General features: G+C 37.5%; 1 protein-coding gene across 1 annotated transcript in view; it reads left to right on the top strand.

Moving 5' to 3' along the window:
- LOC122907435 (spermatogenesis- and oogenesis-specific basic helix-loop-helix-containing protein 2-like) overlaps window positions 1–16,461 on the top strand; it is a 114,953-nt gene that overhangs the window by 80,927 nt on the left and 17,565 nt on the right. Inside the window, 4 exon segments of the mRNA XM_044250296.1 lie at window positions 2,977–3,038; window positions 3,119–3,223; window positions 4,803–4,902; window positions 6,973–7,083. Of these exon segments, the coding sequence (XP_044106231.1) occupies window positions 2,977–3,038; window positions 3,119–3,223; window positions 4,803–4,902; window positions 6,973–7,083 (378 nt within the window).

Here is a 16,461-nt window from a genome sequence, read left to right as displayed (position 1 = left end):
TCTTGTCCATTTTTTAGTGTTCAGTTCAGTAGTGTTAAGTGTATTCACATTGTTGTGAACTGTACCTCCAGAACTTTTTCATCTTGCAAATCAGAAACTCTATTCCTATTAAACAACTCTCCCTCTACCCCTCTCTGCATCTCCTGATAACCACCATTTTACTTTCTGTTTCTATGAATTTGACTACTTGAGATACTATAAGTAGAATCATATAGTACTTACTTTTTTGTGACTGGCCTATTTCACTTAACATAACGTCTTCAAGGTTTATCCATATTATAGCATTTAACATCTTTTCCTTCTTTTTAAAGGCTGGATAATATATTCCATTGTATGCATATAACACTGTGATGGTTAATTGGGCCATGGGTACTCAGGCATTTGGCCAAACATTCCACTGGGTATATCTGTAAGGATGTTTCTGGAATATTTTCACATCATGTTCACAGCAGCACTATTCTCAATAGCCAAGAGGGAGAAGGAACCCAAATGTTGACAGGCAGATGAATGAATAAACAGTGTGACTATATTAATCAGATTGGATTCTCAAGAAACAGAACCAATAGGATGGTGAGCTATCTATTGATCTATCATCTATCTGTCCATGTACCTAGAGATAAAGGGGGAGAGAATTTGATTTATTTTAAGGAAGTGGCTTATGACATTATGGAAGCCAAGACGTCTCAAGATCTGTAGTTGGCAAACCAGAGATCCAGGAGAGCTGATGTGTAGTCATTCAGAATTCAAAGGTCTGAGAACCAGGAAAGCTGATGGTATTAAATTTCATTTGAAATGCCGGCAGGCTCACCACCCAAGAATAGCCAATACTTCAGTCTGAGTCTGAAGGCTGGAAAAGGCCAATGTCTCAGCTCTGGAGTCAGGCTGGAGGAGTTGCCTTCTTACCCAGACTTTTTGTTTTATTTAGGTCTTCAATTAATTATGTGAAACCCACCCAACTTTAGGAATGTCACTCTGCTTTATTCAGTCTGTCTCCATTCAAGTGTGGTTCTCATCCACGTGTAACTTCTGACTACCTCCAAAAACTGAATTACTAATTACTTGCTGTTGAACTGAAGCCCTGCAGATAATTTGGAGCAATCAATTAATACCTGTTTTGGATTTTATATGTATTATATGCTGTATTCTCAGAATAAAGTAAAGCTAAAGAAAAGAAAATGTTATTAAGAAAATCATAAGGAGGGGCGCCTGGGTGGCTCAGTGGATTAAAGCCTCTGCCTTCAGCTCAGGTCATGATCCCGGGGTCCTGGGATCAAGCCCCACATCAGGCTCTCTGCTCAGCAGGGAGCCTGCTTCCCCCTCTCTCTCTGCCTGCCTCTCTGCCTACTTGTGATCTCTCTCTGTCAAATAAATAAATAAAATCGTAAAAAAAAATCATAAAGAAAAGAAAATATGCCCACTACTCTCCTATATTATATTTATTAAAAAATCTACATGTAAGTGGATCCACATAATTCAAACCCTTGTTGTTCAAGGATTAACTGTAATGTGACTTGGAGCATAGAATTGTGTGTCTTTACTTTCAATGCATATATAAGATAACCTAACAATATTGTTTAGTGAGGGTTCTTCCAGGTCCTGTCTTAAGGAATAAATAATAACCATGCCTAACCACATACTGATATAATAAATGATGCTTTAAGCATTAGAGAATAGTTATTTTTTCTTAAGCAGTTGAGCAGTTCTCTTTAAAGCCTTGTTCACAGTAATATTCTCCTTGGAAAATAATTTCCTTCTAGCTAATGCCAATGCTCAATATCCATTAAATTATTAGAATTTCCAACTTACTGATCTCCTCAGTGTAGTTTATTGTAATGCCACATTTCTTTGTTTTATTTATTTATTTTTTGCCTCAATCATGTAAAAGTAGAGAACAGTATAACGAACTTGCCTGTACCCATAATGCAACTTTAGTAATTACAAATACATGACCAATCTGGTTTCATCTCTGCCCCCTCCTACCTTCGCACCCCGTTTACTGGTGAATTATTTTAAAGCAAATCTAAGTACTTTCATCCATAAGTACTTTAATAAATACCTTGAAAAGATAAGGATTCTTCTAAAAAAAAGAGAAAAACACAATAACAATATCACACCTGAAAATTAATAAGTTCTTTAAATTATCAAATACCAGTGTTCAAATTTTTCTGCTTATAATTTAATTTTTTTATTTATTCATTTTTTAAAGCTTTTTTTCTATTTAAGTAATCTTTATACCCAATGTAGGGTTTGAAACGAGACTCCAAGATCAAGAGTCACATGTTCCAATGAGCCAGCTACTGCCCTATCTTTTGATTTTTTTAAACTGTTAGTTTATAAAAATCAAGATTAAATTTTCCCTTTCCTCTATTTTAATTTCTTTGTTTCTTACTCTTTATATTTTTAAAAGGAGTCATTTGTCTTACAGAATTTCTCACGCTCTGGATTTTGCTGATTTCATTCCCACAGCATTCTTTAAAACATTTCTCTTTTCCTTAAATTTCTTGTAAAATGGTGGTTAGGTCAAGAATCTGGATATGATTTAGGCTCTTTTTTTTTAAAGCAAGAATAGAAATGGTCCAGCCCTTCAAACATCTCTGATTGGAGATGCTGCTTTTACTAAATTTCCATATTAATGCCACCATTTTAAATTCTACAGAAATAAAGGAAATCATTCTAGTTTAGTTCTTAGTAAGGTAAAATACTGAATCCCAATTTTTTTTTTAAAGATTTTATTTATTTATTTGACAGACAGAAATCACAAGTAGGCAGAGAGGCAGGCCCAGAGAGAGGGGGGAGGTAGGCTCCCTGCCAAGCAGAGAGCCCCATGCCAGGGGGGGGGGGTGTTTGATCCCAGGACCCTGGGATCATGACCTGAGCCAAAGGCGGAAGCTTTAACCCACTGAGCCACCCAGACGCCCCCTGAATCCCAATTTTTTAAATGATGATTTTGGTTCATGTTGACATTTTTTCCCTCAGATTTGGCAAGAAGAAAAATACACATTTGCTGTTTGTTTTTATCACCCCTGAAAATTTTAAAGGTATGTGCCTGCTGGACATAATATTTGTTTTTTCTTCAAATAGAAATCATAAGGTCAATATTTAAAACAAAAACTCTTAGGTTGTGTTTCAGGGCACGGAGCTGACATTACTCTAAATGAACCAATGACCATCGAGAAAATGAGTATTGTGGTAAAGTACTGGAAAACCTATTTCTCAAATACTGGTGAGTGAAAACTGAATATCCAAAGGTTTGAAAAGTCCTAATTAGATCTACAAAAACTACACTTAAACATTTTCAAGTTGGCTTTCCACTTATGCTTTCTATTTGCTAAGGATTAACTATTTACTGTAAAGCACATGCAATCCCTATTAATCATAGTCTAAAGGGAAGATGTGTAAATAAAATAAAAGGAAACATACGTTTTCTACCTGTGAAGAAAAAATTTACATCTTCCAAAGTGGAAAATGTGTTGCCCAAGGGCAAACACAGTGCTGTGGCAGGCACAGGGGTTTTCTTTTTAGTGCCCTAGTTGGTACCATCATTGCTTACTCTTTAAAATGGAATTAATCATATCATTACATGAGTGTCTAAAAGCCAAGGCTACTAACCTTGAATTGTATCACACTTTCTGCTTTGCAAAACACTCTCTCATAGATTAGTTTATTTCTTTAAGTTCATAGGGCAGTTATCCTTTCTGTTTTAGAATTTTAAATACAGATAATTAGCGTCAATGCTTCAATTAGACCTCTCATTTCTAAACTCTTCACCTGCATTGTATTATGTGTATCACCAGCATCTAAACACTTAAGCTGATTAAATTTACTTTAATTTGGCTTCTAAAAGGACAGACTCCAATTTCTGAAATTAAATTCTACTGGAGTCATTGTTGTTCAATGACTATGGTTTTCCTAGGCCTGGACACTAGGTAGGAATTTTTTTTTTTTAATTAAGATGATGTATTTCTTAAAATGGGCCTGAAAAACACTTTCAGGATTATCCTGTATAAACTCCTGCTCCAGATGGTATGGGACTCAGTATATCCCTCCTTCCTTCCTCCTTCCTTCCTTCCTTCCTTCCTTTCTCCCTCTCTCCCTCCCTCCCTCCCTTCCTTTCTTTCTTTCTAACATTCAGGGAAGATTAGTGAGCCTGTTCTGTAACATTCCAGTGGCTCCCAGTCTCTGCAGCCTCAGAGTTCTTCCTGAAAATGGCTAACTGGTGACCCAAATCCTCTTTGCAACCTCTTATTCAGCTCTCAGTGGAAATAAAGCAGCTGCTCATCACCACCTGTCCAGCACCCTCCCTATTGGTCATAACCACGTCTGCTTCTGGTCATCTCATTTTTGCTCTGAGGATGAGCAGCTGCAAAAAAAGAAAGAAAGAAAGAAAGAAAGAAAGAAAGAAAGAAAGAACATCAGCTGTCATATTTTGACAATACAGCTGCTTACTGTAGACTTAAACATATTTTCTTTCTCTGACGTTTACCTATAAATAAGAACTTAATAAATAAATTCAGTTGAGTGTGTTTTAAGCTCATCTATCACTAAGTTATTAGAATCTGGTTGAAAAAGGATGTCCTGGAGTGAATGGAATGTATATTTTTGTTTTGTGTTCTAACCAGGGTGGTTTCATACTTTATAGACTAAAATCCAAATTGCTTTCTATTTTAAAAAAAATACTGCTTTTTAAAATCTATTGAATAAAAAGTGGCAACTGTTTTTTGATGAGGGCTTGTATGTATGATCAACATTGTCCCCACCAGTGATTTTTAGAATTAAAATTGTCCCCTCTTTAAAACTTTCAGCTAAGATTGAATATTCTTTAAAGCCTGAAGAACCAAGATTGCCCCTGCAGAAGTCCTGCAGTGAACAATTGGGATATTTTTCTACTGATCTATTTGCTTGGTTAGTTTTTTTCACTTTTTCATAATAACAATGTTTCCTGTATAACTTCTGGAGAACTTACTGATTGTAGAATACTAGTTCGTGTGGTAGGGGTGATGCAAAAGGAAGAAGAGGTTGTGTGATAGAAGGGGGATGGGCCGTTTTCTGTATTTCAGAGTCCTGAGCTGGGACTATGTGTATATATGGCAGGGAGATTCACTTCAATATAAGGAAGTGCTTCGTAGCAATCATGGTTGACCACAGCCAACCAAAGTGAACTGCGAGGTAGTAAGTTCCCCAACACTGGATGTGTTAGAGTCTGGTTATTGTTCATTAAAGTTAAATAATAGCGGTGATATTCAAATGTTTTAGAAACCGTACAATCATCTTCAAACAAAAACTTTACATATAACCTCAGTATTTAATCAGACAAGAGCAGCCTCAGATGTTACCATCTAACACTAAGTTTCTCCCTGATGTCTTTTTTTGGACTCCTGAATCTATCTCCCCAATTATTGAAAACAATACTTAAAAAGGTCTATCTCTGTCCCCACTTCTCCCACCCCAAGATATTAGAACTGGTATTCAAATCTGCATTGGACAAGCAGTTGAACTGGGGTGAGACCTTTCCAATGCTAGAATTATCTGCTTATAAAAAATTCGATTTTTATGAATTTCTTTCATTCACTTTAAGCTGATTTCCAAGGAGATTTTAAATAGTATATAGGGTTACAAGGAATTAACATAGCTGCTAAGGACATGGGTGATGATGGTGAGAATTTTGAGTCAGTCACTTCCAGAATTTGTAGAATGTGACCATCAACTATTTGTAGAAATGTGACCATCTATTATTTTGAACAAGGAAAAGACTTGGCAACTAATAAGTGAGGGTAAACCGAGATGTGCTCACTTAAATGATGCAGAGATAGCAACAGGTTTCTTGATTTTAACCTGAAAGAAATTTATTATATTATACCATTTTTGGATATGAGGTTGGGCAGGGTTTTGAAAGGCTTTGAGATTTTCTTGAATTACTTATAACTTCTTTTTTAAGCCCCCTTGTCTTAAATCTTTGTTTTTCCTCAGAATTCTACCACTACAAGTGAAAGTAAATTTTCAAATCAAGCTATGTCCCTTGGGATAGAAGAAATAGTATTAGTTTATAAGTTTCTTATGTAAATATATATATTTTTTTCCTTAAGATTTTATTTATTTATTTGGCAGACAGAGATCACGGGCTGGTAGAGAGGCAGACAGAGAGAGGAAGGGAAGCAGGCTCCCACTGAGCAGAGAACCTGATGCAGGGCTCAATCAAGGATCCTGGGATCATGACCTGAGCCGAAGGCAGAGGTTTTAACCCACTGAGCCACCCAGGCGCCCTTATATTTAAGGATTTTATTTATTTATTTAACAGAGAGAGATACAGTGAGAGAGGGAACACAAGCAGGGGGAGTGGGAGAAGGAGAAGCAGGAAGCCTGCTAAGCAGGAAGCCTGATGTGGGGCTTGATCCCAGGACCCTGGGATCATGACCTCCTGGGATCATGACCTGAGCTGAAGGCAAACGCTTAACAACTGAGCCACCCAGGCAACTCTCTTAGGGAAATATTTTTAAAAAGAATTAATCAAAATGCTTGGAGGAGTTTTAGACAAATGGTAGAACCAGAGGATTTCTAAATGGAAGGAACTTGACCTCTGCTAATCAGGTTGGAATGGCGTACTGTGGCCCTTTAATCCTTTGTGTTGTTTTCCTATAATACACCTTTTAATACAGTCATATAATTTTTGGTAGTCATAATCAATGAGGTCAGAATATTTTAATCCTGCATGTCTCTGTTATTCTTTATCTGTATATTTTAGAACTTTGATTAGTCATTGGACTTACGGTGACCTTGATCATAAATTCTTTAGAGTCCCTGAAATAAAATATTCTGCACCAAATACGTAAGGCAAAGTGCTTTGGTATTTTCCACACCTTTGCACGAAGCAAGGGACTTAGAGAAGCACTTTTGATTAGCGTATTGGTGCTTATTGTTTAATATTGCCTGACAATTTTCCTCTAAATCTACGACATGATTTTCTCTTGTTTCTAGCTCTGGATCTCTAAGAAATGACTTTGGGCTTGAATTAAAGGCTCCGTTGCCAGATTTTGAAAAAAACAAAAAGATTTCTCTTCTTCATTCAAGCAAGGAAAAGCTAAGAAGGTGAATTATGGTACAGTCCGTTTTTAGTATTATTCCTTTCAAGGAAGAAATTACCTTCATGAATCGCATAATTATTTGTAGTACTGTTAAAAGTTTCTGTGAAACTAGTAAATCTGACAACTAAACATATGCAACTCCATTCCTTTTCATTCAGCAAATATCTGTGAGTATCTGATATGTGCTAAAATATGATTATAGCACCAGATAAAAAAATTAATCCTTGCCCTTCAAGGACTTAGTCTGGTGCTCAAACAGATTTCTGGATAGGCTATTACATAGAAAGTTATATTTTCATAAGTTTCATGATAGAGAAGAACACATAGTAAGCACATTGGGAAAGTTACTTAAGACAACCTCTTTCAAGGGAGCAGGAAGGCTTTCTTGAGGAAATGATGCTAAATTGAGCTTTAAATGAAAAGTGACAATTTGGTTTAAAAGTCGGGAGGATGTTTCATGAGGCAGGAATAGCAGGTGCAGAGGCTGGCAGTATCAGAGAGTTCAGTGGATTTATGAACTTGCCAGTGTGTCCATGTACTGGGCTCTGATGGCACAAGTGGAAAGAGGCAAGAGACAAGAAGTAGGTAAGGGTCATGCACATCATGTTAAAGAATTCAAATTTGAATCTGAAACTGTTGGAGAGGCACTGAAGGACTTTTACCAAGGAGGGACGTGATAAGATTTGTACCTGGGGAAAAACAAAAAAACAAAAAGGATTTGCACCTGGAGTGAACACGAGCAGGATGTTAGAGAGTGAGTTGAATCTGGAAGTCTGTGGAATCTGTCAAAAGAAGTGATGAATCCTAACTATGGTTTTAGAAATGGGAGTAGGAAGAATAAATGCATTCCAGATATACTAAGTGGGTAGATTCAGTGGAAGCATGGATGTGGGAGGAGTCAAGTGTAAATAGGTGTTGGGTCGACCAACTGCCTGGGAAGTCTAGTAGAATGGCAGGCTGGCAGTGGGAGGTGATTTTTGCTCTTGTTGGGTGTGAACACTTCCTTTTTTTTTACACAAAGCTGTCTAGTCAGGAGTTGGCCCTTAGGTTCTAGAGAAAGATCTAGGCTAGAAATACAGACTTAGAGCTCTCAGAGATAGCATTTACTTAAAGCAGTGGATGTAGGGATGGATATGATAACTTTGCAAAGCTTGTAGAGAAGAGATAAGTGGGAAAAAAAAAACCTTGGGAAAAATCTAAGGTATGGGAAGCAGAAAAGAAATCGGGGTAAAGAAAGATCAAGAAACCAAGAGGGACTGGAATTGAGACCAGGGAGAAGAGTTTCCTAAGGGAATGAGTGTTCAAGAGTGTCACATGGCAGAAAACAAGTAAGGGGAGAACTAGTAATTAACTATTCGTATTTGGCAAAACGTAAACATCATTGGTCTTGGTAAAAATAATTTCATTGGCATGGTTAATGAAGAAACACCATTGTGGAATGATGGAAAATGAAAGGTGGGAGCATAAGTGAAAGGAAAGAGAAAACGAGGGTATATGATATGTAAAAGGGGATCTAGAGTAAAATGAGAAATTTTGATAAGATTGGGCCAGACTTGAATATGTTTATATTTATATTCCAAAAGAAAATAGCTGGAAGAGAGATAGAGGTCTTAAAGATATTCACATTCTGATTATCAGTGTTATAAAAAAAAAACAAGGTGGATCTGTGGTATAAAAAATGAAACCAAAATTTGTTGGCTTGATATATGGTTTTATGAATTAACAATTTGAGTAGGGCTCAGTGGGCAATTCATTTGCCTCTATGATGTCAACTGGGGTCACTGGTGGTATTCAGCTAGTGGGTGGTCTAATCAAGACAGTCCAAGACATTATGCCTGGAAGGCTTTGCAGGGATGGTTGGAAGGCTAAGCCCACTGGGACTAGCAGTTGAAGCTTCTTCAGCATGGTAGTGTCAGGGTTGAAAGCCTTCTTACATGGCAGCCCAGGGCTTCACCGTTCCAAGAGACAGACAGAGGAAGCTGCCACTGTCTTAAGGCTTGGGACCAGAAACAGTCTTGGTTCTATTTCTTCCATATGGGGTTGGTCACAGCAGTCACAGAATTATCCCAATCTAAAGGAAGGGTACCTAGAAACTTATCTCTCAGTGGGAGGAATGTAAAATAATATTAATCCCCAGAGTTGAAAAGGGAGGTTGGTGAAGGACTTGGTATCCCCTAAGTAGATAGAAGTTTATGGATTCTAGTACCAGGTGGAACATCTCTTCTACTGAAAATGGAGAGAAGGAGCTAAAGCTAAATGTGAATGAAGATGAATCTTTTAATGGGGGCCAGAAAGGAAAAGGACATTGAGTAATTTCTGCCAAATGGCCTCCATTTCCTGCTGAAGATCAGTGGAAAGGTAGGTTTGGGGCTTGGTGAGGTAGGCTGGTGGATGGGCTAGTTTGGTGCAAAAGACCCACTCACATGTTTGCTGCTTTGACTGAATGAAGGCTTAGGTAGGGTCTGCTGGCTAGTGCTACCGCATAGATTTCACTGATCTGCGCTAAGAAAAATACAGTGCAGTATTTTTAAAGCTATATATTATGGAACTTATATTCTAAGATTTTGCTTTTCTTTTTTTTTTTGTTTTCCATATTTTATTTGGTGATATTAAATTTGTGATATTTCTAAATGATTGCAATGGAAGGATATTGGGAGATGCTACCTCTTTTATTTTTCATGTTGAGATCTAACAGTGAAAATCCTTTACTGGTCCTCCAAACTTCTGTGTTGTTTGTATTTTCTTCATTTTAATGGTTGATGAAAAAACTAAATGGTTGATGAAGCACTCATCTACCAGACTAAAAAGAAGCTTTGGAAAGTGTATACCCCTATGGCATTATTTAAAGAACTAGAAATCTTGGGACACCTGGGTGGCTCAGTTGGTTAAGCAGCTGCCTTCGGCTCAGGTCATGATCCCAGCGTCCTGGGATCGAGTCCCACATCGGGCTCCTTGCTCAGCGGGGAGCCTGCTTCTCCCTCTGCCTCTGTCTGCCATTCTGTCTGCCTGTGCTCGCTCTCTCTCCCTCTCTCTCTCTGATAAATAAATAAAATCTTTAAAAAAAAAAAAAAAAGAACTAGAAATCTTTGTCCCCCACCCCCCAAAAAAAGCTGTAACCGGAGTGCCCCATCTTCCCCTTTAGAGATTTGCTTGAAAGATACCAGAAAGTAAAGAATCCATCCCTAATTATTTTTTGCCTTTTCCTCCTCTTAACCCTTATGATGATGCCTGTGAATCTTAAAATGGATGCTTCTAGTCTGTTTCCTTTCCTCCTCCCAATCAGCTGCTTTACACATGCTTTTCTCTTGTCTTACTCCCAGTGATGTTTTGCACCAAAAGGTAACAGGATGGGGGCGCCTGGGTGGCTAAGTGGGTTGGGCCGCTGCCTTCGGCTCGGGTCATGATCTCAGGGTCCTGGGATCGAGTCCCGCATCAGGCTCTCTGCTCAGCAGGGAGCCTGCTTCCCTCTCTCTCTCTCTGCCTGCCTCTCCATCTACTTGTGATTTCTCTCTGTCAAATAAATAAATAAAATCTTAAAAAAAAAAAGTAACAGGATGTTGACTAAGGCTGAGGAGATAATGGTCCCAGCTGGTGGTTTTGAACATTTGCTTTTGGGAAGTTCTTTTTAAAACAAGTATAACAATTCTGTTTTCTTTATCAGAACAGACTAAAAAAAATTGGCTACCTTATTCTAATATTCTTGGTGAAATCCCTTTTGTTATATGTCTTTTAAATACATTAAATATGTTTTCATCTTGTTAAGGTATACTTTTCAGAGTGATTCCAAGCCATGGTTTTGTTTGTGTGTCCATGAATCTGAAATGATGGTGGTTTAAAAATCTGGGGGGATGTCTATTCACTTGGAAAGACGTGAGAGCGAGCTTTGCTATGGTCTCTCACAAAGGAAGGCTTTTCCAGGACTGAGCAAGTCTGAGGAATTCAAGGAAAGTAGAACAGGGAGTTTCCAGAGGGCCACAGATCCAATCTGGCCAAAATGCTTCCCTCTCTGAGTTTTCATTTGCTTGAGACACATTTGTGCAGAGGAGAGACCTAAGGACTTAGTTTGGACGAGATCTTTGGCCTCAGATCCTTTGCAGCCCCTGAGAATCACTCAGCTAGGGGAGAATGACTGAACTGGTTCTTTCCTGACTTATTTGGAATGGATCCTAACCAAGCTGACTGTGGGCTACTGTGATAGATGACAAAGACCAAACATGCCCTTTGACAGGTCCTTGTCTATTGCTGTTCCATACATAAAGGAAAAAGAAAAAAAGCAGGACCATATGGAGTCTCTGGAGCCTGTTACCCTGTTTCTTTGAGCCAACATCTTCAAAGTTTGACTAACCATTTCCTCCTCACTCTTTTCTTCTGTTTTCTTTTAGTTAAAAAAAACATCGTATAATTAACATAAAGGAGATGTGTTGAAGTTAACCTACAATGAAATCTTTAGTGTATGGTTTTTTTAAATCTCTTTGGTTAAGTGCTCATCTTTGTCTATCTTTCTACTGGGTTTTTCTGTTGTTGTTTTTTTTCCTTATTGATTTTTAATAATTCATTGTATATTCTGGATATATGAGCCTTTTGCCAAATATATACATTGCAAAATCATCTCTCAGACCATGTGTTGAGATATATATATATATATATATATGCACACATATATATATATGTAAGACTTGAAAGAAATTCTGCTCCCAAGAGGTCACTTTGAGTTGTGTCTCACTCAAAGGATGAAATTTTAATCTCTTTGATCCACGATCACTTAAGGATACAGATCTCCTATTTTCCCTGCCCTGTCCTAATCTCAAATTCCTAATCTTGATGTGAAAGCCAGAAAGATTTGAGAAGCAATGGACAAGGCTAGATCTATAATGTTTGCTAATACACTCTCTAGTCTCAGGAATATTTGAAAATTTAGAATAGAGTTATACCTAATTGATACTAGAAGATTAAATTAGTGTCTGTAAGAGGTAAGTTGCATGTGTTTAAGTGTATGGTTTGATGAGTTTTAAAGAGATGGTTTGTTACCCACTGTTCCCAAGAGGAGGGGGTATTATCATGCCATTCAGGGCTACGTAGGGAAGCACCAGGGTTGGTCACAAGGCAGACGAATGGATATACTCCTCTAAACCACAACATTTCCATTATATTAGAATGTTTCTTTGTGTATTAAGCATGTTTTTTTATTCTGATTTTTTTAAAAGGATTTACCCAGTTATTTGACAGAACGAACAAGAGAGAAAGCACTCAAGCAGGGGGAGCAGCAGGCAGAAAGAGGGAGAAGCAGACTCCCTGCCAATTGGAGAGCCCAATGAGGGACTCAATCCCAGGACCCTGGGATCATGACCCAAGCCAAAGGCAGATGCTTAACTGACTGAAACACCCAGGTGGCCCTATTGGTGATTTGACATCAGGGAACTTATTGACTGTGGGGAGACTGCCCATCCCACAGGTAGCTACTTTCTAGAGATCGTAAATGACTTGCCAGTGAGCATGCCTTGCATATGTTCAAACTGACCCATCCAGAGAACCCTCCATCCCAGAGCCTGATGCAGTGATTCAAACTAGCCAGTCCTAAGCCTGCTTACCTACCTTGCCATTCCTTCTCTCAGATACCACAATAAAGTCTCTTGCTCTTGTTTTCTTCTGACTCATTCTACCTCCTAACTGCCCCTGGTGCTTTCCTATGTGGCCCTGTGTGGTGTGAAGTAGCCCCTTCCTCTTGGGAACTGTGAGTAACAAACTGTCATTTCAATGACAGCCATCTCAAGATCTGTTGGCCTCCCCGTATAATAATAAAACCTGCATTTTAAATTGCCTCATGCTCTTTCCTGGTCTATCCTCTGCCATCGCCTGGAGGCAGCTACTGTTCTGATTTCTGTCACTATAGATTTGTTTTGCTTCTTCTAGAACTTTATGTAAGTGGAACCCTCAATATGTACAGTTAGATCTGGCTTCTTTCGGCCAGCAGATGTTTTAAGATTCATTAACGTTGTTGTGTACTTTAGTGGTTTGTTCCTTTTTACAGTGGAGGAACATTCCACTGTGTAAATACACCGCCCTTTGGTTATTCATTCCTAAGTTTTATCTACGAAGAATAAAGCTACTGTGGGGGAGCCTGGCTGGTTCAGTCAGTGCAGCATGTGACTCTTGATCGCAGGGTCCTGTGCTTATTAAAAAAGAAGAAGAAGAAAACTACCATGAACATTCTTTTATATGTGTGTTTTGTGAACTTAGATTTCCATTTCTCTCAGAAATAGGGTTGTGTACCACAGGATTGGTGTATGTTTCTCTTTTTTTAGGAGACTTCCAAGCAGAAAGCTAAAATAGTAGCACCATTTTGCACTCCCACCAGCAATAGATGAGAGTACTTGTTGCTTCCTATCCTCATCAACATTTGGTATTGTTAGTCTTTTCCATTTCAGTCATTCTTGTGGTTGTGCAGTGTCATCTCACTGTGATTCTAAATTTGTATTTTCTGGATGATTAATGAGACCGAGCAGCTTTTTGTGCACTTTGGGCCATTTGTGTATCTTTTTTTATGAAGTCTGTGCAAATCTTTTGCCCCATAAAAAAACCTTTTGCTTACTTGTGTTTCTGTTATTGAGTTGTAGGTGCTCTTTCATATTCTGGATTCAAATCCTTTGTCAAGGTTAGGTCTTGAGATATTTTCTAGCCTGTGCATTACTGTTCATTTTTGTGAACAGTTACATCTTTTGATGAGCAGAAGCTTTTAAAAAACTTTGATGAAGTCCAATTTATCAATATTTTAAAATATGTACCATATTTTCTCTATCCTGTATTAACAATCATTGCTAATGTTGCAATTACAAGTTGCAATTACATGTGCTTATGTTGTCTACAAGACATTTTAAAGTTTTAGTTTTTATGACTATTTATCTTAAATCAATTTTTATGCACAGGATGAAGTGTTGAGATTGTTTTCTTTCAGATGGAGATTTTCAGAATTTTATTGAAAAAGCTTTCCATTCTTTGGTGAATTGCTTTAGTACTTTCATAAAAATCAACTATCATATAACTGTCAGTGTATTTCTAGATTCCCTGTTCCACTGATCTGCTTATCTATCTTCTCTTCCTCCAGTATTCCATGTAATAATTAATGAAGCTTTAGTATTCTCAAAATCAGATAAAGTCCTCCAACTATGTTCTTCATTTTCTTTTTCTTTTTTTTTAATATTTTATTTATTTATTTGACAGAGATCACTAGTAGTCAGAGAGACAGGCAGAGAGACGGGGAAGCAGGCTTCGCTCTGATCAGAGGCTGATGTTGGGCTCCATCCCAGGACCCTGGGATCATGACCTGAGCGGAAGGCAGAGGCTTTAACCCACTGAGCCACCCAGGTGCCCCACTGTTCTTCATTTTCAAGTTGCTTTGGATATTAAAGGTCCTTTGAATTTTCATGTAAATTTTAAAATAAGCTTGTCAATTTCTTCCTTTAACAAATCCTGCTAAGATATTGATTAGGATTGTGTTGAATCAGTAGATCAGTTTGGGGAAAAATTGATGTTGAACAGTATTGATTCTGGCAGTCCATCTCTCCATTTTTAAAGGCCTTTGTTTACTAAATTTATTTCTGAATATTTGTCCAGTTTTAAAAATTTTGCTTAAGGTTTTTTATTCATATATCCAAAATTTTCATAACTAACATCAGAATTAAATTTATTTTGTATGTTGACCTACTGTCCCATGACCTAGCTTTATCAATCACGTCTAGTCATTTTTTGTGGATTTCTCACATACGCAATTATGTCATCTGTGAATAAAGACGTATTTTTTTCCAATCTTTATGGGTTTTATTTCTATTTCTTGCCTTAGTACCCTGGCTAGGTTCACCTAGTTTTTTGTTTTTTGTTTTTTTTAATTAGTTGTGATGAAAGTGGCATCCTTGGGGCATCTGGGGAGCTCAGTCATTAAGCAGCTGCTTTTGGCTCAGGTCATGATCCCAGGGTCCTGGGATCAAGCCCCGCTTCGGGCTCCCTGCTGGGCAGGAAGCCTGCTTCTTCCTCTTCCACTCCCCCTGCTTGTGTTCCTTCTCTCACTGTGTCTCTCTCTGTCAAATAAATAAGTAAAATCTTTGGGAAAAAAAAAAAAGTAACATCCTTGCTTGCTTACAATATTACAGGGAAAATGTGAAATCTTTTACCATTTCTTATGACGTAGACTCTATTTTTATATATGCCTTTTATCAGCTCAAGAAAGTTTTCTTCTATTCCTATTTCAGGTTTTCATCATGAATGGATGTAAAATTTTGTCAGTGTGTTTTCATTATTTATTAAGATGATTATAGATGTTCTTTTTTTTCTGTTGATGTATTGGTTACATTGATTATTTTAAAATTCTATACTGTCTTGATATATTCTCTTATTGTTAGATTTGGTTTGCTGATATTTCATTAACAATTTTTGTATCTGTGTTCATGAAGGTTAGTGGTCTCTGATTTTCTTATGTCTTTATTGAATTTTGGTGTCAGGTAAATGCTGACCTCATATAATGAAATAGAAAGTCTTTTTTTCCTCTTCTGTTTTCTGAAAGAGTTGTGTAAGGTTGATGGGTTTAATAGAATTCAACAGTGAAATTATCTAGGCTTGGAATTTTCTCTTTGGGAAGTTTTAATTAAAAATTCAATTTCTTTACTAATTATAGGACTAGATTTTCTATGTTTTTCTGCTCAGTTGCTTTAATTTATGTCTTAAGAAATTTGTCTGTTTAACCCACGATGTTAAATATATTGAATGACTTTTTGTTCATAATACTGTCTTATAATCCTTTTAATGTCTATGGGTCTCTGATGATATTCCTTCTTTCATTTCTGGCATTGATAATTTGTGCTTGCTTGGTTTTTGTTTGTTTGTTTGTTTTCCTTGATCAGTCTGACAAGGGGTTTATCAGTTTTACTGACTTTTTTCAGTGAACCAAATTTTTATTCATTGATTTTCTGTATTATTTGCCCATTTAATATTTGATTCCACTGTCATTTCCTTTTTTGCCCTGTATCCTGCTTTTTTTTCTATTTTCTTAGAAACTGAAATCACTGATTTTAATCTTTTCTTCTTTGTTTTTAAAGATTTATTTATTTTAGAGAAAGAGAGAGAGTTAGGGGGGTTTAGGGAGGGTCAGAGAAAGAGGGAGAGAGAGAAACCTCAGGCAGACACCCTGGTGAGTGCAGAGCCCAAAACAGTGCTCAATCCCACAACCCTGAGATCATGACCTGAGCCAAGATCAAGAGTCAGTCCCTTAACCAACTGAAAAAAAGAAGTTTCCAAAACATATATAAAAGAATGTGTATGATGGGGTGCCTGAGTGGCTCAGTGGGTTAAAGCCTCTGCCTTCGGCTCAGGTCATGATCCCAGGGTCCTGGGA

The sequence above is a fragment of the Neovison vison genome, chromosome 5, assembly GCF_020171115.1.
Source record: "Neovison vison isolate M4711 chromosome 5, ASM_NN_V1, whole genome shotgun sequence".
In the NCBI taxonomy this organism is placed as follows: domain Eukaryota; kingdom Metazoa; phylum Chordata; class Mammalia; order Carnivora; family Mustelidae; genus Neogale; species Neogale vison.
This window is presented reverse-complemented; position numbering and strand designations above follow the sequence as displayed.